Below are 26,196 nucleotides of genomic sequence, written 5' to 3'. Positions count from 1 at the left end.
TGATTGTGACAGGATGTTCCAGTTCTGGATGGACACACACACACACACACACACACACACACACACACACACACACACACACACGAAATGATAGCAAGCAGGGTTTAACACTAATTCTCCCTTCCAGATTAACTCGCATAGTCTTGCTTTATTAAGGCAAAACACACCCATACACACACACACTCGTACACACACATTTTGGTGAAACCGTGGACACTGTTTTTGCTAAAAATAAAAGAAATAAAAAAAAAGGATTCTCTCTGCATTTTAGAAGTGGAAATGTCTGGAGTCTGTGTGTGTGTGTGTGTGTGTGTGTGTGTGTGTGTGTGTGTGTGTGTGTGTGTGTGTGTGTGTGTTGGCTGCAAGCAGGGGAATTTCCTGTGGAGGGTTAAGAAAAGACTGATTGGCTAGGAAGGCTAGGGGCTCGTCCGACGGAGACCCACGATTGGTTCTTTGCAGCTCTGGTATGACGCTTTAGTCCAGACCTCTCCGCCCTTCCCCCTCTCTCTCTCTCTCCCTCTCTTCCTCTCTCCCTTTCTTTCTCCCTTCATCTCTCTCTCTCCCTCTTTTCCCCTCCCTCCCTCTCCTCACCTCACATTCCATCTCTCCAGTGCACTTTTTTCCAGAAACGTAGATCAAGCAGCAAAACACAAAGTGATCCTTTGACTCTAAAATTACAACTCATGTGTCGGAAAGCCTCATCGAGGACAAAGACGGACGCAGAGAAAAAAACAAAAACATACAGGTTCAACAGGAGACATGGCAAAAGTAAAGTGTGTTATTCCTTTTTTTTCTTTCTTCTTCACCCCTCCTGAGCGAATGATTTGGGAGGGAGCGGGCATGTGCGCAGAACACGGAAAATACTTAATCCTATGACCGCCACACCTCCCTACCCGAGCCCTATAGAAGGCATACAAGCACTCGTGCCATGCTCAAGTGAACATACACACTGAGAATACACAGAAGAGAGTTTCCCCACCCATGCAGAGACCCACAAAAGAAGTATAGACACACACACACACACACACACACACATACAAGACTGAAACACACCTGCAGAAAAGACACTCCTAAAGATACTAGAATGCAGTGGACGGCAAACCCACCAGAGAGCCGTGGCCTTTCAAAGAAAAGAAGAGTAAAACCGAGCGCAGTATCACTGATGTGACAGATTTGGCCTCAATGGAAGTTGTAACGCTTTCTAACCATCTTTTCATAACCTGCTACATCACTGCATATACACGACGTATTAGCAGAGACACTCAAAATAAGAGTTGATCCTTGCAAAAAAAAAAAAAGAAAAGAAAGAAAAAGACTCAACAATGCACCAAGTCCACACCTGGATCCACATATACACACCGACACATCCTTACCAAGGCCGAGGATGGGGTGGTGCTCCACCAGCGTCCAGGCGTTGTCGTCCAGACAGTGGCTCTTGTAGACCAGGAGCTGACAGACGTCTCTGGCCGTCATGTCTGCCGGGATCTCCACCACTTTACCAGCCCCATCCTCGCTCCACACCTTCACTATCTGAAAATATATACATGAGAATAATGATGGGGATATATGCACACGACAGCAGGGAAATGTCATGTTGTTACTTGGCTGAAAACAGTGAGACAGTGAGAAGGCGTTACATGTCCCGAGTCGCTTTCGGGAATTCAAAACTGCGAATAAAGACGAAGAGTGGAGCAGGTCTGCGGTTACATTTACCTCCATAACCAGGTGCTTTATGAAGTCCACCTTTAAAAAGTCCTGTTCACATTCTGTCATCGCAACATGAGCAACGCTTAAAAAAAAAAGAAAAAGAAAGAAAAAAAAAAAGAGGAATGATGACGTCCAGGAAAGGTCGGCTGGCCCATGCGCTCTCAGCTCAACCCTTTTGTCCACAGCTCAACCAAACTTACTAACACGCACTTCCACGAATATGCGTGTAAACCTGCTTACGTACAACCCACAATGACACGTTTTGTGTCGCATGCAAAGAACGTCCACAGTCAGAAAAACAGAGAAAACCACATTTTCACGCTTGGACAGTGAAATAACACGGTGGGTTTACACATGTTGCTTTTTGTCTCCTAAAACTGTCACCGCCGGGAACAGAGAGCTGGTACAGTTCTGAGCCGGAGTAACTTCCATTGTTGCGCCATTTTGAACCATTTCAGCCAAGTGTCCAAAGCAACATTTAAAATCGGCCGTAATTTTGCCTTCTTCAAGTGTGTTGCTGCACAGATAACCACAGACCAGCTGCTTCACACCACTGTATGAGCAGATTCACACACACACACACACACACACACCATGGTGAGCTCGCTCTCACACGCAGCGTAATACACAAACACACACATAGATATGAGAGAATGAGGACCGGAAAGTGAGAAGGAGAGGAATTGTCTGTGCATGTATGTTTGTGCGTGTATTCTCACGCACCCATTTACTTAACATTTTCTGTCCGCAGCAGGGATTCTGCTTCCCTGCACTTCACACAAAACCCGCCGGGGAACAAATGTTGAAAATTACATGAAACAAGACACAAAGCTGGTGATGGGCGAGCGCCTGGACGGGTGGGCATGGAAAATAAAGTCGAACAATGGCAACCGAGAAGTGGAAACACACGAAAACACCTTAAAAAACGACAGGCAACGGTGGCCTAGAAATGACACAAAACACCAGAAGCACCAGCACAGCGACGCTTAGATAGAGACTCCGATTGCAACCAGAAACAACGTCACAGCACTCACTACCTCTGCAAAGCCAGAAGACTCCCTCGTCTCTTCCCACACGCCCCCCGTAAAAAAAAAAAAAAAAAAAAAAAAAAGTAAATTCATGACGCATGAGCTTTGTGTGAGAAAAGTTTTAGAAACATCGAGGGAGAAATGCAAAGGTCCTCATCGCTGCAGACTGGTAACAGTCACACACACGCACACACACACACACACATACATCTACACTCACACACACACACACACACAGACCTCACGACAGTCATCCAGAAAAGAAACGAACACACACACGCACACACACACACGCACACACACAAGTCTCTTACCTCCACAGCCTGAAAGAGGCAACAGTCTGGAGAGCAGGATGGCATTTTCACACTGAGACGCTCTCCAGTGACACAGAGAGACAGAGAGAGAGAGAGAGAGAGAGAGAGAGAGAGAGAGGAGAGGGAGGGGAGGAGGAGGAGGATGAGAGGGAGGGAAGGAAGTCAGGAAGAGAGAGAGAGAGAGAGAGAGAGAGAGAGGGAGAAAGGGAGAGAGAGGGAGGGACAGATTGGCAAGGAGAATGCAAGAGAGGTAAGAGGGAAGAGGGGGAAGGTGGGAGGAAGTGACAGAGGAAGGACGAGAGGGAAAGAGAGACAGAGCGAGAGAGAGAGAGAGACAGCCTGCCCCTTCTTCTCGTGCTGGGCAGCATAAAGGCTGAGCTGCGAGGAGTGGTATGAGCCACCCCCCCACCCCCTTCTCCTCACACTGGATTAACCCAGTGTAGGATTTTTAAACGGTGAGCTGATACCTGTCACGTACTCTACACTCTTATCTTCAGGGTTGTGTTCAAATCCCTTTACCCCCCCCCCCCAAAAGAAAAAAGAAAAAGAAAAAAGAAGAAGAAAAAAGAAAAAGAAAAAGAAAAAGAAAAGAAATCACTGTCCGGTCCCTTCACTGATAGCGTCGCACGAAAACTAACAGTCTTTCTCCCCAGAACACGCCCACAACTCTCCCCACACACACACACACACACACACACACACACACACACACACACACACACACACACACACACACACACGCATCCCTTATTCTCATGCATCCACTGACATTTTCTTTGAGCTGCTTGACGGTTTCAATTTCTACCCCCCCACCCCACCCCTCCTATCCTCCTCCTCCTCCTCCTCCTCCTCCTCCTCCTCCTCCTCCTCCTCTTCCTCCTCCTCCTCCTCCTCCTCAGCTGTATGTGAAATACTATGCGAGAGTGTTAGGACCAGGGCAACATGTGTAACGCACACTGATGGCTTCAAGGTTTGCAAAGGCGGCAGTTGAACGTCTTTAAAAAGAAAAAAGAAAAGAAAATGGTGGGATGATTCAATCTGAAGCTGTATGGATCACGTGTCGGGAGTTTGGGCTTTGCTGAGGGGGTCAAGGGAGGGGTAGGTAGGGAGGGAGGATGGGAGGAATGGGGATGGGGGGGGGGTGGTTGCTCAGCAAATCTGCCCAGCCTCAGGAGAGGTAGACAGGGAGAGGGAGATAAAGAAAAAGAAGGGGGGGGGGGGCGAGAGAGAGAGAGAGACAGAAAAGAGCGAGAGCTATGGAGGAATGTCAGTAATGCAATACTGAGTCATAATCAGGCTCATGTGTAGAGCGGAGGCCAACCCAGCTGGCCCCTAATACAATGTGCATGAGAACTATGAGCCCCACATACACAAACACACACACACACACACACACACACACACACACACACACACACACACACACACACACATTATAAATACACACACATTGTAAACTATGACAACCGGCTCCAGCAGATTTTTGACTTTACTGCTCGTCTTTTTTCTCCAGTCGCACGCGGTGGTTTTGCAGCCATCTGGGGAGCAGTATAACACCGGCTCTTACCGAGTGTACATACACGTGTGTGTGTGTGTGTGTGTGTGTGTGTGTGTGTGTGTGTGTGTGCAGGAGGATAATGCATGTTCATGTATGTGATGAGCACATGTGAAAGAAAGGGTGAGTGTAGGAGGAGATAAAAAGCTCACATTGTGCGTCATATGGAGTCAGCAGGACAGTTTTTCCTTTTTAATCTGTTTTCTTTCTAATTTCTTGCATTTACATTTCAATTTGTTCATCTACTTGTTCTTTAACTTTTAAATAATAGTTTCTGCACATGAAATAGAAAAATCCTTCCTCAGTACTCAAATTCTATCTTTACATGATTCAGTTTAACTCACCTTGGCTTGTTCTGCCCCCTCTGTTTTCCCCTCCCCTACTTCCCCTTTTTCTCTCCACCAGAGGAAGGTAAGTGGTGGTAATACAGCCCACACAGACACAGACACACACAGACACACACACAACACACACACACACACACACACACGCACACACGCACACACACACACACGCACACACATGTAAAAAAGGCTTTGAGCCACAGCATATTGGATTGAAAGGTCATGGAGAGACACCTGCATGCATATAAACAAAGACACACACACACGCACACGCACACACACACAAGCACAGTTCGTATGGGGTCAGATGTCAAACACAATAATCTGCGTTAAGGTCAGGTCCACTTGACCAAGAGGTTTATGGGCCTCTAAACCTATCAAGCTATACGCAAACACACACACACCACAGAACAAAGGCACACACTCATACGTACATAAGCTAACACACACACACACACACACACACACACACACACACACACACACACACAGATCTGGTTGTTTTAAGCCAGAGCAGATCTCTTCCACAGACTGTAAAATAAATCTTGATTCATTGGAGGAGGGAGAGTGGTGCTTCTATTATTTGTTGGCCATTGGGGCAAATGGAAATGGTTAGCTTACACAATTATATAGAGACTGGGCTCACAAGTTGCTTTTATTTGAATGTGCTTACAGGACAAAATCATGAATGTAGATGTTGGAAGTTGAACCTTCGGCCCAGTCCGAGGTAATGTGGTTTGTATTCTTTCTTTCTTTATAGATGATGAGCTGATTTTGCTGGCAGAGTGACTGCTTAAGAGGAAATGCATAATTCTTCTGATAAGTATCTTAAGGAAGTGACAAGAGTTAATTCAGTAGGACTCACAGTAATCGATCACCATCTCAAGATCAATACAACGACTCCACTCTCATAGCATCACCTTATAAAGTTGGTATGGTGAGCAGGTTAGCAAACATGTGCCAGTGAACGAATCTATCAAACACTGAGCAGTTAGAAATGATTTGTAGTAGTGTATCTGGACTGATGAATGTAAGTTCAAATTGAACTCTCATTTCAGCTCTGGTTTTGCTCTCGACTAACCACTGAGCAATATATCTGACACTTTAGCTACTAAATGCGCCACTATATTCACCAGCTAGCTGTTTACTTTGTCAGCCTGTTGTTTTATGTCTTTATCAGATCTTTTTTGTTGAAAACTGCCAAATTCTGCAGCTGGAAAACCCCTAATAAGAGCAAAACAAAGCTGTGGGTGGTAAATCCAAAACAATGAAGTGAAAGACACTAAAACACATTAAATCTAAGGGGTAATGCAGGGTGATGATTCTCGTCTTGCTATTTTTTCCATTGTTAATCTCAAAATATTGATTAGTCGGTTAATGTTGTTTTTCCCTGATTATGTAATACAGGGTCATATTAAATGCCAATTCTTCTACTGTAAACAGTGTAACCTTTTTACTTAAACAAATTGTGTTAAACGGCTAAAGACATTAAACTAACAGCTAATTCTTACATTATCCTGCAGTTAATACAATACGAGCTGCTACAAATCTCCGAGTGATACCTGAATGTCTGGCAGAGGCTGCCGTAGCAGACTAACACACCCATATCTAATGTCAGCATTTGAATGCTGGTTGCTGGTGACTTCCCACCCTGGTCTATTACAGCATCAGTCGTCTTTCATGTCTGTGAGTGGTCGGGTTTCAAGCCAGACAGAGCTGATTAGCTCTGCAGACAGTCCAAACTCAATTTCACCTCTCTGGAGCGCCACCACAAAGCCTTACTGAGTGGCTCACCTCCCCACCTTCCCACGACCCAACACTGACACGGCACTGTCTCAGACACACACACACACACACACACACACACACACACACACACACACACACACACACACACACACACACACACACACACACACACACACACACACACACACACACACACACACACACACACACACACACACACACAGACACACACGCATGCATGCACGCACGCACACAGATAAATGTGTACACAGTCAGAGTCACAGTCCTCTGACTGACTGATGCATGTCTACCAGTCGGTTCTAGGAATCTCTGCTGTGGGTGTAAAGATCACCCATAGGTTTTGCTAAATGAAGTCATGTGGGCGTTGGTGAAATCGATCCAATAAAAAAAGAACATGAGTCAAAATTTTGACCTGCCAGTGGATTTAGCAGAGAAGTTTACACAATGATTTATTTAAGCGTGCAAATCCCATCCGCACGCCATCTTTCATCTAATTTGTCTGAGCAGGAAACACAAAGATCTCCATCCCTCAGCAAAATGAATGCCCGCTGTAGAGAAATATCACTGATCTTATTTGATAAAATCCCAAGAAACAAAGAATGTCTGTGAACTTCCTCTTCAGGAATTACAATTTGAAGGTGTTATATATAAAAATGTGAAGCTAGTTACATTTTTTATTGTCAGAACGTGAACAGATTGTAATGTAACTTTAAAAACGAGACCTTCCCTCACTTTCTCATTTGCTTGTAAGAGCCTGTGGACTGATTTCTATGAAAAGGACTCGGGGTGACGTTTAATCTCACTTCCGATAGCCTTTGCCTCAATGTCTCTCTTCCGCTGCCCTAAAACAGTGTGCTACGCTAGCTTACATTAGCTCAGATATAGGAGTCCGTCAACAAATGAACCAGCTCCCAGCACAATACAGACTACAACACAAACTCCACATGAGCACAAAAAACAAAAACAAAGTTTTATCTAATGAAGCCTGTCTGGTCAAACAGGAGTGAGGCCGACATCGGGAGAAAACTCAGGTCAACATCACCACAACATCACTACACTAAACTATAGTCTCAAGCACAGCTTATAGTCAAACTATAATAACAGGGAAACTTTAGTTACCTCATCTATCAACATGATGGCGGTCAATCACGTTCAGTCTTGTACTCTGCGGGTAGACGTGACATTCATTAGCGCAAGCCACAGGATGCTGACTGCAGTTCACTGCTGTCATTAATAACAGTTTTCTGAATGTTACATATAAACCATTTTTAATCTTGTCCTAACCCTTAATTATGTCAATTTAAATAGCTTGATTTCAACATGGTAGAACCAGTGTTGCAATTATCCAAGCAATTATTGTTTGTTCATATTTCTTTCTTCTCACTATGTCTGTTCTATATCTATTGATATGCAACAAAACAACAAAGCAAATTCCTTGTATGTTGAAAACCTACTTGGCAATAAACCAGATTCTGATTCTGAATCTGACTGTGATTCTGAGATGCTGACAATCAGGATTTCTGGCTCCTAAAATGAGCTCAGATGAGATCTGCTCATCTGGATATTGTAAACTAACAGCTAAGTTCTGAGAGAAAAACTAAATCTAGCATCAAGCTCTAGCTTGACAGTAATGATACACATTCAGGCGTCAGGCACGCATGTGTGTCTGTGTGTGTGTGTGTGTGTGTATGTGTGTGTGTGTGTGTGTGTGTCGAACAAGCGTATGTTCCCTGAATAATTATTAGGTTACGTCATCACATTGCCACGGCATGTAAAATATTTACTGCGTGGCAGAAAAAAAGTCCTGCAAATCTTCATTACACACACACACACACACACACACACACACACACACACACACACACACACACACACACACACACACACACACACACACACACACACACACACACACTCCTACTAAGACACTTACTCACAGAACGGAGCTTCTAACGTTGGTGAATTCTCCCCAGGTACGTGATTAAATTTCAATTTACAGTAAAGCATCTTGGTCTGTGTGAGGAAACACAGCAACCTAGAGTCCATCTAACATTGGAGCTTACATGTCTATATGCCAGTGTAAGCTTACTATGTTGAACAGGCTTTCACTGCCACCTTTACACACACACACACACACACACACACACACACACACACACACACACACACACACACACACACACACACACACCTGATCTGATTGCAGTGGGTCAGCAGACCATTGCGTGCAGAAGTGCATCAGCTGACCACAGACAAAGGGGGAGGTAGGAATCCTAAACTGAGAGTGTGTGACTCAGAGCGTTAGCCTTAAATTAGTTTTTATGACACTGCTGCAGTATATATAGCCATCATGTCATATTTTGCTTTAAGCAAGGACAGTCTTGTTTAGTGTGAGGTTCAGAATGGCCTCACACACCCTAGCTCAACAGCAACAATGCTAAATTATCACAAGAGGCATCCAGCCGTTTCAAGCAAGAAGGATGCAAAATGAAAAATTTGACGATAGCATCACAACATTAGCTTCAGGCACGTAGCAGACGTCAAAGAATCTGAAAACAAGAGTCTACGGTCACAGCTCTGTGAAACTGTACATAGACACAGCGGTGCTTTTTGAGCTAATTGCTAACATGCTCACAAGCACAATGTTAACATGCTGTTTGTTGATGTTCACCAGCTCTGTTTGGTGTGAAAGCATGCTAATATTTAGAACAAAATACAAAACTGTACAAAATACAAAAGTACAAAAGTACAAAAATACAAAACTGAGGCTGATGGTATCCAGATAGCAAAATAAATTTCACCCATACTTGGGCCACATGCATGTTTTGTTCTGGCTGAGTAAAGGCCCATGACCCGAATCTGGACTTATTCTGGCGCACACACAGAAAATCTTATGGCTGTCAGACAACACCAGAGGACAACAGCTGTAATCTACCCAGATGTGGAAGCGTATGGGCCAGACTCGGGCCCATACGCTTCTGGCCCATTTTATTTTGGGCCAGAAGTTTCATTTTGCTGTTTGGGTAGTAGCCGCAGGTATTTCAGCATAAACCAAAGTGCTTTAGTACAGTAACTTTGACCACCATTAACATCCATCCTTGATTTTATAGCCTCAACATCATCAGGATTCATCCTCTGGGGACCGTAAACGTCTGAACAACATTTCAAGGCAGTTCATCCAGTAGTTGTAGTCGTAGACCAACTGACCTGCATCACTCTTGGCACAGCTAAAAAAAGAAAAGAAAAGAAAACACCCAGATGATCAGACTGTAGACAGAAGTATGATTCCTCTTTGTCCATAATCTGTTTTAACTTTTGTAAAATTTCGCAAGCCCAAATATTTCAATAATCAGACCATGCGCTGAATAACAAAGCATGAGAAACTGACTTTTTCACATCCCTCTTTTTCACTATAACCCTCTTTTCTCTTGCCTTCTTCCACAGGGAGGTCAGAGGTCAAGGCCAACTACAGAGCGGCAAATCCAGGGCTGGAAGGGGTTCTGTATCTTGCTTAAATGCACTTCGGCAGGATGGATGCTTGCCAACACAGGGGGCTTGAACCCGAGTCCTCTGGTTGAGAGATGGTCCCTTTAACCGCTGGGGCTGTCCCTGATGTCCGTAATGCCACGTCTCTGGCCACAAATAAAAGCAGGAGTTGCGTTACAGCCGAAGTCATGATGCCAAAGCAAACCCGTTTGCCCAGTGATGACAGACAGGACCTGACCAAATCCTTGTGAAAGCCGGGGTAACATGGCTGAACCGCATGGTGTAAGACTGCCACAACTTGCGTGGGAAACGGCCTCTATCAGAGTTCAACATTAACATTACAGTCGGACTGCTGAACTAGCTTTGGCCTCAGCACCAACCAGACACATTTTAAAAGGAAATTTTATAAATTTACCATGAGATGGGTATTCCCCTAAACTTTCCTCTAAAATCTGATGCAGATGCAGCGTCATTTCATCTATTCATAGAAGCCTGGTCACAACACCCCGAGGACAACTCCATTTATGTTATCAAAGGCAACACAGGCCATAAACCTGTCATGTCACATACAGTTTTACTGGCTCTTATTATAAGCTGTGTATCCCCTTGAGAAAGACTGAAGCTTAGTGAAGAATGTTCAGATTCCAACTCTACAGCTGGAGGGAGAGAGATCCTATGATAAAATCATGCCAATGCAAATACAATGCAACTATGTCTGCAGACCAACGCACTGCACATCTGAGAGTCTCGTCTGCATTGTTGTGTAAGCCATCCTCGATTGCTCCTCAGACTACATAACTAAACCAACTTGCACACATGTGCTCAAACACCTTCACAACCTTTCTGTTAGCTTACGTACGACATCACGTAACGGAGCCTGGCAGCTGAAGCGCTGACGTCTGAAGGTAAAGGCCAAGTTGTGGCCAGTCTGCCGCTGGTCTTGCTGATCAGTGAAGGTTTCGTTCAATCAGCCGGAGACTAGCCACGGCTCATTTTAAGCATTAGAGCAGATTAAAATACATGATGGTTCCACACGCATCCACTGAAGCCCAGTTATTGCCGTGGCTGGTTTAGTTTGATGTTTTATAGCCATAACATTTGTAAACAAGACCAAGGGCTCTATTTCAACAGTCCAAAGCACATGGACTGAAGTGCATGGCTCAAATGCATTAAGGGCGTATCACTTTTGCCATTTTAACAGCGGAAAAAACAGTCGCTGCGCCAGGCACATGGTCCATCTCACACAGTCTGGGCAGACATGGCCATTAAGTTATTCTATGAAACAATTTTAAGCATTACTGTATCAGTGTCACAATAATAAATGAGAATTAATCAATCAAATCATAGCAGAGATGTTTCTTTATACTGGTGTTTTTCGCTTCCCATGACACACACATTTATCACCCTCCCAGCCACCTCCTCAGCTCCTTCAGCCAAAAAGGTTTTTTCTCCTTTGCCGACGATGATAAACATGATGGAATGTTGGAAGTGATTTTTCCATGTGCCTTTTACTCCGTCCAGCATGAGCTTTATCACTGTTCCTGCTGGAAGAATACTACCAGCTTCCTGTTTTTGTGCCATTAAGCAGTCTTGAAGAATTTCCTGCCTACTCCAACCTGATGACATGCCATGAAAAATGAAGTAAAGAAGAAGCAAACTGCTGCCAGAGCCCTGAGCCGTAATCTGTTTGAAAAATTAAACCAGTAATGAGTCATTGATGTCAGATACAAAGCATATGCAAAGCAGCTCTAAGAAAAAACTGCACACAGAAACTGCTGTTAAAACTGTCAAAATACACCAATAACCACAAAATACTAATGTATATCTTTATTATAACAAGTGCTGACAGTCTTTAGACACACAAGGCAGCTGTTAAATGAAGAAAACTGGACAAAACAAAGATGCTCTGGGAAAGAGAAATGAGGCAACGTGTCGTCAGCTCTCACAGAACAAACACTCACAAAGATCCTTTGTACAAACTGCAAACTCGCTCTCTGACTCCAGACCTTGTGAGATGATGTCAACGAAATGCAAAAATAATGCTTTGCCTTATCACATGTGCATGCGTGCGTGTGAACTGAATAATGCCACCTGTGTGTATTATCGGTGTGTGCATCAATATGGGTGTGTGTGAGTGTGAGTGTGAGTGTGTGTGGATGTGAAGAGAGCAAGAGGGTGAGTGAGCATCTAAAATAACTTTTATTGTTCAGGGTGGGCATCCTGAAAACATCTTTGAGAAGGATGGAACATTCCTGGGACAGGAGGCTCTACCGGGGAAGGAAGGGCAAGGCTATGACACACACACACACACACACACACACACACACACACAAACACACAGTGACGCTAAAGGCCCAGGGTTGAAGCGTGTGAACCGGAAATGGGCGCCTGTCTTGCCAGAGTCGGCAGACGGATTTAAAAGGTTCAGAGAGATCCGACCTGCAGACGTTCCCAGCCGTATTCCCAGCTCTGATACGGAAGTCTGCACTCTGTCTGCAGCATCCTGGAGACATTGCTCTTCTCCTTCCACAGCAAAACATGTCTGTCACTCTTATGCATGTGTGTACATGTGATTGATAATGATGCCTTCCAGAATAACACACACACACACACACACACTCACACACACACACACACACACACATACGCAGTCAGATAACCCAGGGTGAGCTGTTGTGTAATGGAAGGAAAGGCTGTGCGCAGCCAAAGTCAACACAACGCTGCTCTGTCCTGAACATAACAGGCCAGTCAGCTGGTTTCAGAGCGCGCACACACACACACACACACACACACAACACACACACACACACACACAGCCACTCCCTCGCTTGTGATAGTGGTCAAGTAAAGGACAACAAATGTGAGGAGGAGTCCAAACCCCATCTAAACCATAGTGGTATTGACCAGTAAAAACTTAAAAACTGAAAAAAAATGTAAAACAATACTACAACAAGCCATGTGTTTTCATTTCCTTACTGTATGCTGCAACATGTGATGTCACGCCCATGAAATAATTTAACTTAACTAACAGTAAATACGCTAGAAAATTAAAGTCAGTTTTTTCCTTATTATAGCATTGGAAGGCACCAACTCCTCCAGTGTGCGTGTGTATGTGTGTGTGTGTGTGTGTGTGTGTGTGTGTGTGTGTGTGTGTGTGTGTGTGTGTGTTTGTGTGTGTGTGTGTGTGTGTGTGTATTAGCACCAGTGAGGTAGTGTAAGCACACTTACATGGTTGTCAGAGGTCTGTATGGGGCTGAGAACGGGGGAGCCTGCTGGGCTGCAGAGCTCAGGGAAAGGGTTGGGGATGGCCGGCAGGGAGGCAGGACGCAGCTGCTGCTCTTCCTGCAGGCACCTGCAGAGGGAGACACACACACTTCTGTCACTGTGCTGGCTGACCAGTGAAAGACTGACAATAATGGTGTGACACATGAGTATGGGAAGACACAGCCCACATCTTATAGTGGAGCATGAAGTTTATCACAAGAAATGAGACTTGTAGTGATTCAATACTTTACTGTAACATGTTTTAATTCATAACTTAATTTTGCTCCAGCAACTATGTAAATCAATGTAAGTCATTCACACAGACTAGTAGAAGAAACTAAAGGTTAAAATTGTTTTGGTGCCAAGTGACTGTAGATAATGACTTTTAAAAGTAATATGGTGATTTAGGAAATTGATTATCTGTAACATCACAAGCCCAAAACAAAAAAACAAAACAAAAAAAAGCTCTATAATTATACATTTCGAATGAATCTGACTTTCCCAACTGGATTTAAAACGAAGACCTGTAGTTCAATCATTATGTGCAATCGATGCCCCCATCTTATACTGTATGAAAATAAAAACTGTGAGGGAAAGGCTGACAAGAAGAGAGTAGAGGACTAACAGAAGTGTTCTTCCTCAAGCCGAACTGTCTCTTCTTTCATACATATTTTCATTTCTGTAAGCACAGTGCTTCCAGCTGTCTTTATCTTAAACATAAAACAGTGAGATCAACACAGAGGGCAGGTTGTGTGTGTGTGTGTGTGTGTGTGTGTGTGTGTGTGTGTCTACCTGACGGCCTGGATGTGCATGGGCTGAGAGTGTCGCAGCCTCTCCCTGGAGGGAGAAGAAGTGGTGGGCAGGGGCGGGGTGTGACGACGGTGGCCCTGGCCGTGTCCCGGGTAGGCAGCGTGCACATGCACGTGGTGGTGGTGGTGGTGGTTGTGAGGAGTGTGCATGTGGCCATTGTTCAAGAGTAGCGCCGTGTCTGCCTGTGTAGAGTACACGCTCTCCATGGAGGAGTTCATCTCATTCACCAGCTGCTCCAGGTCCACATCATCGTCTGTGGAGGCAGGTGGAGGGTGGGATGGGAGAGGTGGAGAAGGGTGGAAGGAGTGAGTGAATCACAGCAAATATCCACTAGGTGTCGCCTCGGTAGGTAACAGTGCGAGAGATTATTTTAAAACCATCTACACCCAGATGATAGTCATTAAAAATCAGCCGTCATGGACTATAACTCTACTTTCAAATGAGATTAAGTTTAAGTGAATCAGCCTAGTTTAACTGCAGAAGCCACGTGTAATGATGAATAACACAGAGCTACAGAAGAACCAGAATGATGTCACAATTATTCATGTTTTCTATTTGTGTTGATGTAAACGGCTAATTAAAAGTAAAACAAGACAATCATGGAGTCTGGTTATGAATATTTCTAAAGTGATGTGTCATTTCTTTCCTTTTCTTCAGTTTGTCAGGAATGACTGTTAAAGAAATCCTGCAGGTGTAAAAAGTTAAATTTATGGGGGGGGGGGGCAGCAGCAAACATCATGCTTCACTTTTCCTCACTACTTACTTTTCCTTCCTCGGCATTTTGACCTTTTGTCCCATTCCTACTGTACATACTCTAACTATGCCCCAGCCCTCTCACCGGCACCTTTAATTAGTCATAATTTCACATGGTAAACGAGACAAAATATTGCCAAAGGCACATTGTGGTCCTGAACCATCGAGCATGAGAACACAGAGAGAGAACACACAGTCTTGTTTTGAAGTTACACTCCTCCTCGTGTTGCATTTCACTTTGGCTTGGATTCCTTCCAGTGACTGTGTAGTACACTAACTCTCTGGTTTGCCATTGGTCAGATTATGTGAAACCTGTCATTCAAGGGGCTGACATGTCTATCAAGCACTGGAGGTTGGAACCAACAGTCACCCACAGACCAAACGACCAACAGAACCAAACCAGGGTGAAAGGGCCTCGAGAGCCGCTGTTGCAGGACGGTCAGTCGTTCGTCTTTTAACCTGAGCTGTTATTAATTAACTGAAGTCAGTCAGCTACCCTAAGTGCTTTGATAACTTGCCTTTCATTTGCCCGTTTTTGTTCTTCAATACTGAATCGGTAGCACTTTATACTGAAAAATCAATTGCCCCTTGGCTTTGGGGGGGGAAAAAATAACATTGCCAGACTTACAGCAATTTATATTCAAAATCTAAACTTCTTAAAAAGTGTCCGAAATGGGGTGGAAATATCTCTAATAAAGCCAGTTTTATGTTAAGTGGGTCTGTAAGATGTCCTCAAGAGTGCAGTAGGTCTCCATGTGTTTCTGTATGTGTGTGTGTGTATATGTGTATATGTGTGTGTCCAAAGCCCTTTGGTCCTATGCGTCCCACCCCAACACCAACACCACACACAGAATTCCTGACATTCCTGTAGGAAGAAATTACAGCACTCGGGGAACATTCACCAGCCTGTTCATGGCACATAGTGACCAAATGATCAGGACAAAGTAGGGCACCAAAACACAAACACACACACACACATACACACATACACACACCCACACACATACACACACCCACAGGAGCCTAGGACACCATGTATGCTATGCAGTGCTGATGAGCATCTAATTATACAGGAGAATTAAAATAAAGAGCACTGCATGGGTACAGCATGTACAAACGCACACACACACACACACGCACGCATACACAAACACACACACACACACACACACACACACACACTGAGACCACCAAGCTTAAAAGAAGCCTCTGTACCAAAAACAGCTGGACCGATGTCAGATCACAAAGAGGTATAGATGAACCACATACACACACACACAGAGGACAGAGAGTCAGACATGTGATGTGATGCAGGGGTTCATGAGTGGGACATAGGTTGGGGTACATGGGGGGGGCAGTTGGAAAAGAACAAGAGAGCACATGAGGACAGTCAGAAATGGTTATTATATAAGGCTACAATATCCAGTAAGCCTTTTCCACAGCAGGCATTTTGACTTGTTAGACTAGGAGAAGCACTGGAGTAATTAATAACGTTAACGAACGCTCTGTTCTTTTCCAGCGTCGCAGTAAGTCACGACACTGTGGTGAGCCAGCATGATCAATACAGATGTTCAATTCAGCCATCATGCACTTTATTATTTACCCCTATGCTTTTCCCCTCAGTAACATGCCAACATGTCTATGTCCTATTATTACACATTGATAGCCACAGATGGAAGATAGATTTAACTTCTCAGAACTTCAATATCAAGACATCTTGATGAAACATTATGTGACATTTATGAAAAATAAAATGGCCTTTTCTCAGATTTGGGCTTAAAACTTAAACTTTCAGTTCCAGAAATGATAAAAAAGCTGTTTGGAACAGTAAACTAGAATTACCGCCTCGTGGTCGCATGTCTCTGCCAACCAGCGTTGACTAATGGCCAGAAAAGTGTTTTTGCAGAACATTATGATGTCAAAGTGAAGTTGACCTTTGACCTTTTGGACGGACAGACTACCCAAAAACATTATGCCTCCGGGCCACGCCTGTCGCCAGCGCAGAGGCATAAAAACTGATTCATAGTTGTGTACTGAAAGTCTGTAAGTGCTTTATAGCCATGCTAGCTGCGTGGCTGTAGGGATAGTGACGTCCGTCTGTCTGTCCGTCCACCACTTTGCTCCAGGCTGAAATAGCTCAACAACTGCTCGCTGGACTGCTATTACATTTTATACAGACATTCATGGTCCCCAGAAGATGAGTCCTAATGACTTCGATGATCCCCTCATTCTTCTGCTAGTGCCAACACAAGTTCATATTTGCGGCTTTGAGTAAATGTCTCGCTGACCCGTTCATCTATCTAGTTTTCCTTCATTCAGCACCAACATCAGGTCAGAATTTCAGTTTGTCCATTACTTTGGTTTACGACCAAGTATCTGCAAAACTAATGACATGTCCTTAACTGTACTTTGTGCTTTTCTGTTCAGTTTCTAGTCTTTATGCTAAGCTAAGCTAACAAGCTGCTGGCTGAAGATGCCAGTGAGTGAATAAGATGTTGAACTATTCCTTTTACTTAAAGAATAGAATTTAAAATCACAATGCTTGGCCATGCAACATCAGTTTGTAAAGATTAAAAAACCAGTGGACATTTTTGTTTTGGGGGTAGCTGCATGTTCACTTTGGGATGGCAATAGCTCCAGTTCAAGATGGCTCTGTGGGAGTTACATGAAAATAACTATAATCTCTGAGTGCAAAGGAGGTAGTTGGTTCACTCATCATTGGTAAGTTTAGCTTTTCTCTGGACAAATCTGCAATTCGTCACTGTCTTTACAAAGAGGAGTACACTTACAAACAATATTTCATGTGCACAAATGGGAAGATCCATATCATCTTAATTGCTGGAAATTTGAAGGTTTTCTCTCCACTTTGTGATTAAGGCTGATAAGAGTTTTCCTCTCCCTCCTGCGGTTGCTGGCTCATGCCCACACTGCACTGCTGGCTTCACTCAAGTTAATCAGAGCACATATAGCATGAAAATGTCTTCCCCTCCCTCTCCTCTACTAACTGTGACTTTAAATGTAAAAGAACTGCTGCAGCAGTCTGGCTCACATCTGACGACAAAACCTACCATACAACCGTGGCCAATTCATTCCTGTAAGATCCCAGAATATACTGAATGAGTGCTCTCTGTCCCTGGCCACGACAACCTGCAATCATCGATCTCTGACGGCAGTGTAGAGGTCAGACAACAGAGCCGGACGTTTAAAGGGCAAAGTGCAAGCGAGTTCTTTTACAGGCAATAAAAATATACACATAAAAATGCACTTTTGATACATTTTGCACAAGTACTCAAAACATATACCGTATGTATACTGTACACAAACCCACAGTACATTAACATATGCAATAAAAGACATTTTAAAAGCCGTGTGTCCACTGTATGACGTTATGATAATACCCTCAGCTACCCTTATGCTGCTCGTATCATCAACTTGTGGTTTAATTCAGTGCAGTCTATGGGTTATTTATGATTACGGATTGTAATTTACTTTTCCTCTTCCCCTCAACCTGACTCATCAACTTCTACTTCAGTTAGTGCTTTTCCATTTCCCACAGTTACGTTCGCAACTACCACAAAGTGGATATGAAATTGCTGCAATCACTTTATTTTTATGAGTAGGTAAAGAAAGAAAGTCATATCAGTGCACAAGTTTTTTCCACTTGAGAAGAAGCAGGTCACAGCATTGCATTCTGGTACACTGAGGCTACTGTCAGTGGAAAATTCACTCTGAAAAAAAAAAAATATATATATATGACTGTCAGCTCTAGAAGGAAAACCTTCTTTCTTCATTTTGATGGACTTACCAATCAAATCTGATAATTATTATCGAGGTTTTACAGCAGCAGCAGCACCTGAAATACCTCAACTTGATGCCTCGTTGCCTCAGCTTCACTAGTTATCTATAGGAACAAGGCAACACTGTGCACCACCAAACAAACTGGACCTAGATACTACAAACTGGAATTCAAATATACGACTTCTCTTATATACTCCTGGATTGTCACTGCCTGTCTTCAAGTTTGAACCCGCATACCTATTACTATCCCCACCCCTGCCCCACAGAACTATGACCTACTTTCTATAAACTCCCCTCTCCCCAGAGCTGGGTGACCTACAAGCCTATATAAACAACACATCCATACATCCCTTCACCCCATTCACGTGAAGCCGTATTTACAAAACTCCCACACGAGCATGAGCACCACACGTCAACAGGGCAGAAAATCCACTAAACGACCAACTCAAGGGAGAAAAAAAAGGAAAAAAGGAAGAGGTTGGGGAGGGAGAATTTACAACCTCTCCTCTCCTCAGGTTGGCCACTTTCCAAAAGGATTCCCAAGATTTTCCACGATGGCTGAAGGGATATCTGGGAATATATTGGAAGCAGGCTAATGCATGTGTGTGCGTATGGGGAGGGGAGGGGGGGGGGGGTGCAGGAAAGTGCTGAGCAGTGCTAAAAAAAAAAAAAAAGGGGGGAAAAAAACTTCAGCACTTGACTATATCCTCTCCATCTGGAGAGCAGAGCCTGCAGTGATGGAGGGAGACAATGTCCTAGATGTAGATGGAGATAAAGGGGGGGGGGGGGTTGCAAGGAAAACAGGAGGAGCTTTTAGTGGGCCAGCAAATAGACAAATAGATTTTGGCTGTGGAGAGATCCCAGGAAGGAAACAATGAAAAGGGGAGAATAAAATATGGACAGAATTGTTGTGTCATCCATTTTAAGATTAGAGGAAGAGATTGAGATGTTCCTTCTTTTCATATTTAGGAAGAGGAGAGGAGAGGAGAGTTACCATGGTGATGTGGCAAATTTTGATTGGCTGAACGCTGAAAGCCTGGAACAATCAGCTCCTCAGGCCGGCGAGAGGAAGTGCGGTCCATGCTTTCCTGTGAAAAAACAAAAACAAAAAAAAGACTATGTGGTAAAAAACATACAGTGGGTATAAAATTTCAGATATTTTGGTGAAGGGAAAGACAACGTGTCATTTTCAGAGTTCAGAGGGTCAGACAAAGGGTGGGTTCATGCGTCCACTCTCGAGGAACATCCGGCTTCAAGCTCAAGAGACCAGTGACCCTTTGACCCTGTGGCACTGTGACTTTGTGACCCCCTGACCTTTCCCTTTCTCCTTCTAATACTCACACATTTTTATTATATTCAGCGTTGCAAACACTCACATGTGAAAGTCCTCTCAGGTGCTCCTTCGTGCATTCAAAGAAAAAAAACAAGAAAAAAAACAAAAACATATAAATCATTTTTAGAGCAAAAACATACCAGCTCCGGCACACTTATACAATCTCGCACGTCTGGAGATGCACGCACGCTGCCAAGTTCCTCACATATTGTCTAATTTGAAGCAGCCTAGAGGCAAGGGAGGGAAAAAAAAGCCAAACAAATTTTCAATCTTCCCTTTTCCAGGAAAAAGAAGAACGCGGAAGCATTGTTTCCAGGAACTGCTCGTGGCCAGAGGTCCTGTTGTGCATGTATGCACATACACACACACTCATAGCTCCCCTCGGTGCTTCGAAAACATCCATAAATGCCCAGAGTAAGATTTATAGCTCTAAGAAGCAGCAGCCAAAAGCTTTCTAAGGAAGGCAACTTGGCTGCAGGGCCTGTGGGCTGACAGAGAAAGTCTGCAGGCTTCAGCTAAAGCTGACTAGCTGACATACAACAACTTACCTACTAAACTCCCTGTCATATACAGTATACCTTGCTCATAATGTGACAGACATGCAAGCCAGTATGCAAACAACAGTGAGCATTACTGCAAATTTACAAAAAGTGGACTCCTGCTCACACGGATGAGACGATCTCACATTAAAAACCTCTTAAACTCTGCAGGGTCCACTGGTATTTTCATTTGTACAAACTGAGGTTGCATGGCCAATCACTGTTCAAGCCCACAAAACATTATTTTAAATTCTACTGAAGATCCTGAGAGGAATAGTTCGACATCTTGGGAAATACTTTTCAGCCACTTGCCAGTTAGCTTAGCATAGCATAACGACTGAAAACAAGAGGAAATAGCTAGCCTGGCTCTGTACAAAGGTTTAAAAAACGGCTACCAGCACCTTTAACCCTCACTAATTAAGCTAGGTGGATTTTGTTACCGTTGCACAGAGACAGGCTAGGCTGCGGTCCTTGTGCTAAGCTAAGCTAACCCGGCTGCTGGCTGGCAGGAACCTTATTTGACAGACATGAGACTGGTATAAATCCATTTTCTCAAGTGTCCAACTATTCCTTTAAGACACCAGATATGTCAGGCTTTATCAGAGGGAAATGTGGATACAATTATGCAAAGACATAACATTAAATGTAATATAAAAGATCCAGCATCTTGACAACTCACTTAGGTGTAAGAATCAGGCGCATTGAAGAGTTGGGACGAGCACATGGAGAATATGTACGCGCTTGTTTTCTAAATTTTAAGAAACAAAATCAAGAGTTTAAGAGGCAATCATTCAACACCTATCATTCTTCTTTCATCACAATCAGCACAGGTTTGGGGAACAGTGTAATTGTGAACAGTGTGTAGAGTTGGAGGCAGTACGTGCCCTAGTTCTAGTAACAGACATCAGTAGCAGCAGTGTTAAATATACATATACCTACAAGTAAAACTCAGGAACAACCCCCCTCCCCTCTGCAGCACTCATGCAGTAAAAGAGTCCGCTTTAGCGGCTACATTCCCCATAAAAACCTCACCGTGAACTCCCCATGATGCACTTTGTCTGACTCTGTAGTCTGAAGAGATGCGCACTGATGCTACCTCAGCGGTCGACCAGGAGGTTAAGTGACAAAAAAGCCAAATGTGAAAATCATGACTCCCTTTTCTTAAAAGTAGGTATTGATTTCTCAGTAAAAGTATTTTCCAGATGTGGACTGTTTTGCACAATGTGCCAATAGTTATAAACAGTGTACTTGATATTACTAGTCTTAAGGGTTTAAGTGGTACAGTACATGAAGAGAGGCTTTCTTCTTGTAGTTTTATGGCTGGTGAGTCAGTGCTCCAGTCTTGTGTTTTAGGTTTCACAAGAGCATCATTTGAACAATCTTGTTTATATAATCTTTTGGTGAATTTCTTTTTCTTCAATTTATTAGTTTTCATAAAGTTCATGATGGTCACAAAACCTTTTTAGTTTTATTAACTGGCATTTTTACAGGAAGGGTGGGAACTTTCTGCATGCAGGAGTGCAACCAGTGGTCAGAAACTGGCAACATTTATAAGTACTCTGATATCCACCTAATTCACTGTTGCTGGTCACTGTAAATTTAGTGTCCACAAAGTGGTCAGTACAGTACTGATGGAATCTGCTACAAAGATTGTGTTTCTATGCCACAGGAAGAAAACATGGTCTGTATGTCTCCATGAGGTAGATAAAAATCTAATTCTTTTGTTGGCGTTGTAATGATAAGGTTCTGAAAACCTTCAAAATAAATACATACATAAATAGGACAAGAGTGTCTAGACTTTGCTGATGTGGTATAACAAACACAAATGTATAGGTCTTCTGTATGCTAACATGTTTACATAGATATCTTAGTTTGACATGTTAGCATGTTGCCATGTTAGCGTGCTAACATGCTAATAAGCACCATAAACAATCAAGTACGGCTGAGACTTATGGGAATATCATTGGTATTGTATTGAGCCATGAACCCAAGTACTGCTGCAGTGTCACAGTGATTTCCAGGATACATCTGCTCTAAAAACAAGTGTGAAAAATTGAAGAGTCGCCTCTCTGTTTCCTTCAGTTTTAGTGAGTAACTTCTCGTCACGGATTTCTGAGTCTTAAAGTTACATGACCAATGTCACGGTTGTTGGATTCAGCAGAAGTTGAGGAGGGAATCTTAGGCCTGGTGTTTCGATTAGCTTGACATATTGAGGTTGTTCTTGTCCATGGAAAGACATTCCATAACTACTCTTTTGACATGTCTTTAATTATGAACAAGCTTCTCCACCCTATAGCCCACAGCATTAACACGCATTTCAACATACTTTCTTCTCTTGAGCATCAAAGCCTATGCTTCCTCGAAAGCACAAGCACAGGCTCATCGCTGTGACAACTGCTGAGTAGAGCCGCTGACCTCTGACCTCTGAGAACAGAAATAAAGAACTGCAGTTTATGTTCTAAGACAGAACAGACACGTTCAGGACTGTTGGCACAAACGCTGACGTTCAGGGGCGCGGATCTGTTAAACACTTCATTCTTTCCGCTCTTCTGACCGGTTAAGGTCGTAACTCAGCTGAGCTCCGAGTCTGTGGACTGTGGTTTCTTGGTGCTCTGCAGCGTACGCGCATGCACATTGACAAACGCGCACACACAAGGAAAGGAGAGAAGGAAAGCGAGAGTTGCTGGCTGCTTCCTCTGAGACATCACTGGCACAGATCCAAAGTTAGACAGTTAGACAGACGCGCGCCCATGCACACACGCACACGCGCACACACACACACACAACACACACACACACACACACACTTCGGAGACAGGCCTGGAATGCTGCCCAGATTCCCAAACATGCCCGCCGTTATGTATAGCGTTATGTAAGTATGCAGAAAAGAGGGCTCATTTGCTCCTTATCTATATACACTAAACCTAGAGTCGCTGCCTACAGAGAGAGACTCCATGGGGTATACAGTATGTGTGTGTGTGTGTGTGTGTGTGTGTGTGTGTGTGTGTGTGTGTGTGTGTGTGTGTGTGTGTGTGTGTGTGTATGTGCCATGCTGTGTCATATCAACTGGCAAGCTTTACATAACAAACACACACACACACACACAGCAATGTTGTAACCCACTTCTCTCCCTCTAACCAGCAAACTCTGTTTTTTCTCTGCTAGATGCAGGGTGGAGGAATGTTGTTTTCTATGGGGATTCAATTCACTATTCACTGCAGTCTTACTGGTGCAAAACCCTTTCCTGGAAGCTAACGTGAACCAATCCAACTTAATGTCAGCTCAACAGGGGCTCAGCGGTCCCACGGTTTGGGTTAGCAGGGAGCTGCATTTTTGTACCTCCACTAAGAGGAATAAGGCAGCTGAGGCTACGTCACCTCCATCGTCCCATCAGTCCCAGTAAGACGTCACACCATGAATCCCATGCTTTCAGGCCTTTCACAAAACAAAGCCCACAGCTTGTTATTGTTGTTTGTTTAGCACTCTATTTATAGACCTCCACGATGCTCTTTAGCCAAATTCTTTAGGTTACTGGAGGGTTGGAGAGGAGAAAATCCAAGCCGAGAAACAAAGGGCTCATTCTGCAGGAGCTGGACAGTGGAAGTGGGTCTGTTGTGTTGCAGAGACGCCATATTTCACCTAACTAGGCTGGGAGTCACTCACTGTGAAGCAAGTAGACTCACAAAGCCAGTGTACACATGCTGATACAGAGAGAGAGAGAGAGAGAGAGAGAGAGGTTTGACTATACTTGTGAGGACTCAAACTCCAGTCTTTCAGGTTGTTATAGGCAAATGAGAAAGTCGGGGAAGGTCTCACTTTTTAGGTTACAATACAATCTGTTCACACGTTAGCAATAAAAAAGTGATGAACACTAAAAACGTTCTTTCCCTGCCATGACGAGTCAAAATATCCTGGATTGAAAAATATCTATTAATCCTGCATGAGCTTTTCTGTTTCATGACAACTAAACTGTAGTGTGACATTACTTTGACATGTTCTTATCTGTATATATGCTATAATCCTCCGCTGATAAGCACACATACAAGACACAAAAAAATGTACCTGGTAGTTTGGGTGACGTAAGAAGTAGTCAGGGCATCCTGCTAAGGCCATGGTGTTCCTTCAGTGTTTCCTCTGTAGGGAATGACACCCGCTGGTCTCACCAGCTCCCTGGATGTGAAGGGAGGATACAGCACAGAAAACAGGCTAAATGAAAAAGAAGGAAGAAAACAGCTATCACAACTGGATGATGAAGTCATCAGAGAACTTACAAAAATGGAGTGAATTCACCAAATAGACTTAACATCCCAGGTGAGTATTGTTATCTGTGCTAAACACAACTTTGTGAAAATGCTATCTATTTGGTATGCTAAAGAAAAAAGACAAAAAACCCTGAACTCAACACTCAACTAAGCCTGCATGTGTGAATGAATGTGCATGCAAGGATGACTGTGTGCACACCGAATCCAATGTAAACACAGCCATTGTGTACAACACACACACACACACACACACACACACACACACACACAAGTCAGTTCCCAAACAAAGCCTGGGGCTTAAGACTAAATAAGAAACCCTCTCCAAGCTAGCAACACATGACCACTCTCCACCTGCAGACTGATGGGGGAGGCAAAGTGGGAGAGAGAGGGAGAGAGGGAGGGGGACAGCCTTTCTGAAGGAACTTGAAATAGGAGTCGGCTATTTCCACTGCATTGTGCAGCGATATCTACTGTGAGTAAGCAGGGGGAAGTTGTGCATATGTGTGTGTTGTGGAAAGAGGATACACACACTGCAATTGTGTTCAGCATTGAGTTGCATGTTGCTTGGAGCATAGAAACCACTGGATGACTGTGTAAGTCAGTTTATTTTCCTGCATTATTGAATAAAGGGACATTATTCGGTGCAAGTTCTTGTCTAGAGTGTTAAAAAAACAATTCTCCAATATGCAGTTACACCCCAAAACTCATTCCAACCACTTAAATATGAAGATAAATGGGTTCCTTGGCCCTGCATAATGTAATCTTTTTTTACTTTTATCTTTTTTTGGCAAGTAAATCCGATCCGCGCCTGTTGGTGAAAATCCCAGATCACCATCAAAATCTAATAGACTGGTCCCTTTAAGAGCTCTGATGTGCCCACCCAATTTCATGGAAAGCTGCAATAACATTTTAGAGATGTCGAGCTCATAAACTGGACTTTTCTCTCAATTCAAGAAAAATAAGAAAAGTCCACAGAGCAAGAAATGATTTGTTAAGATGGATATTTCTGCAGCCCGCATACAAATTTCAGGGAACTGCTGCAACTGATACTGCTTCCAACAAAGGTTCGACAAACTGAATCCACACACTCACACACACACACACACACACACACACACACACACACACACACACACACACACACACACACACACTGAACTCTCCATCTCTCTCACTAAATAGCTCCTCTCACTCTTTGACTCTGCTGGTTTCTCTTCACTTTCTCTCCCAGCG

At 43.7% G+C, this 26,196-nt stretch overlaps 1 protein-coding gene across 1 annotated transcript in view; it reads right to left on the bottom strand.

Annotated features, from left to right (window-relative positions):
- LOC130183509 (growth factor receptor-bound protein 10-like) overlaps positions 1–26,196 on the bottom strand; it is a 46,509-nt gene that overhangs the window by 18,193 nt on the left and 2,120 nt on the right. Inside the window, exons 2-6 of the mRNA XM_056399027.1 lie at positions 24,764–24,871; positions 19,824–19,917; positions 14,261–14,531; positions 13,433–13,556; positions 1,374–1,530 (exon numbers count right to left, since the gene is read on the bottom strand). Of these exons, the coding sequence (XP_056255002.1) occupies positions 1,374–1,530; positions 13,433–13,556; positions 14,261–14,531; positions 19,824–19,917; positions 24,764–24,814 (697 nt within the window). The 5' untranslated portion in view covers positions 24,815–24,871. The remainder of the gene's footprint in view (positions 1–1,373; positions 1,531–13,432; positions 13,557–14,260; positions 14,532–19,823; positions 19,918–24,763; positions 24,872–26,196) is intronic.

The sequence above is a fragment of the Seriola aureovittata genome, chromosome 16, assembly GCF_021018895.1.
Source record: "Seriola aureovittata isolate HTS-2021-v1 ecotype China chromosome 16, ASM2101889v1, whole genome shotgun sequence".
NCBI lineage: Eukaryota > Metazoa > Chordata > Actinopteri > Carangiformes > Carangidae > Seriola > Seriola aureovittata.
Note: the sequence above shows the minus strand (reverse complement) of the source record. Positions and strands in the feature narration are given on the sequence as shown.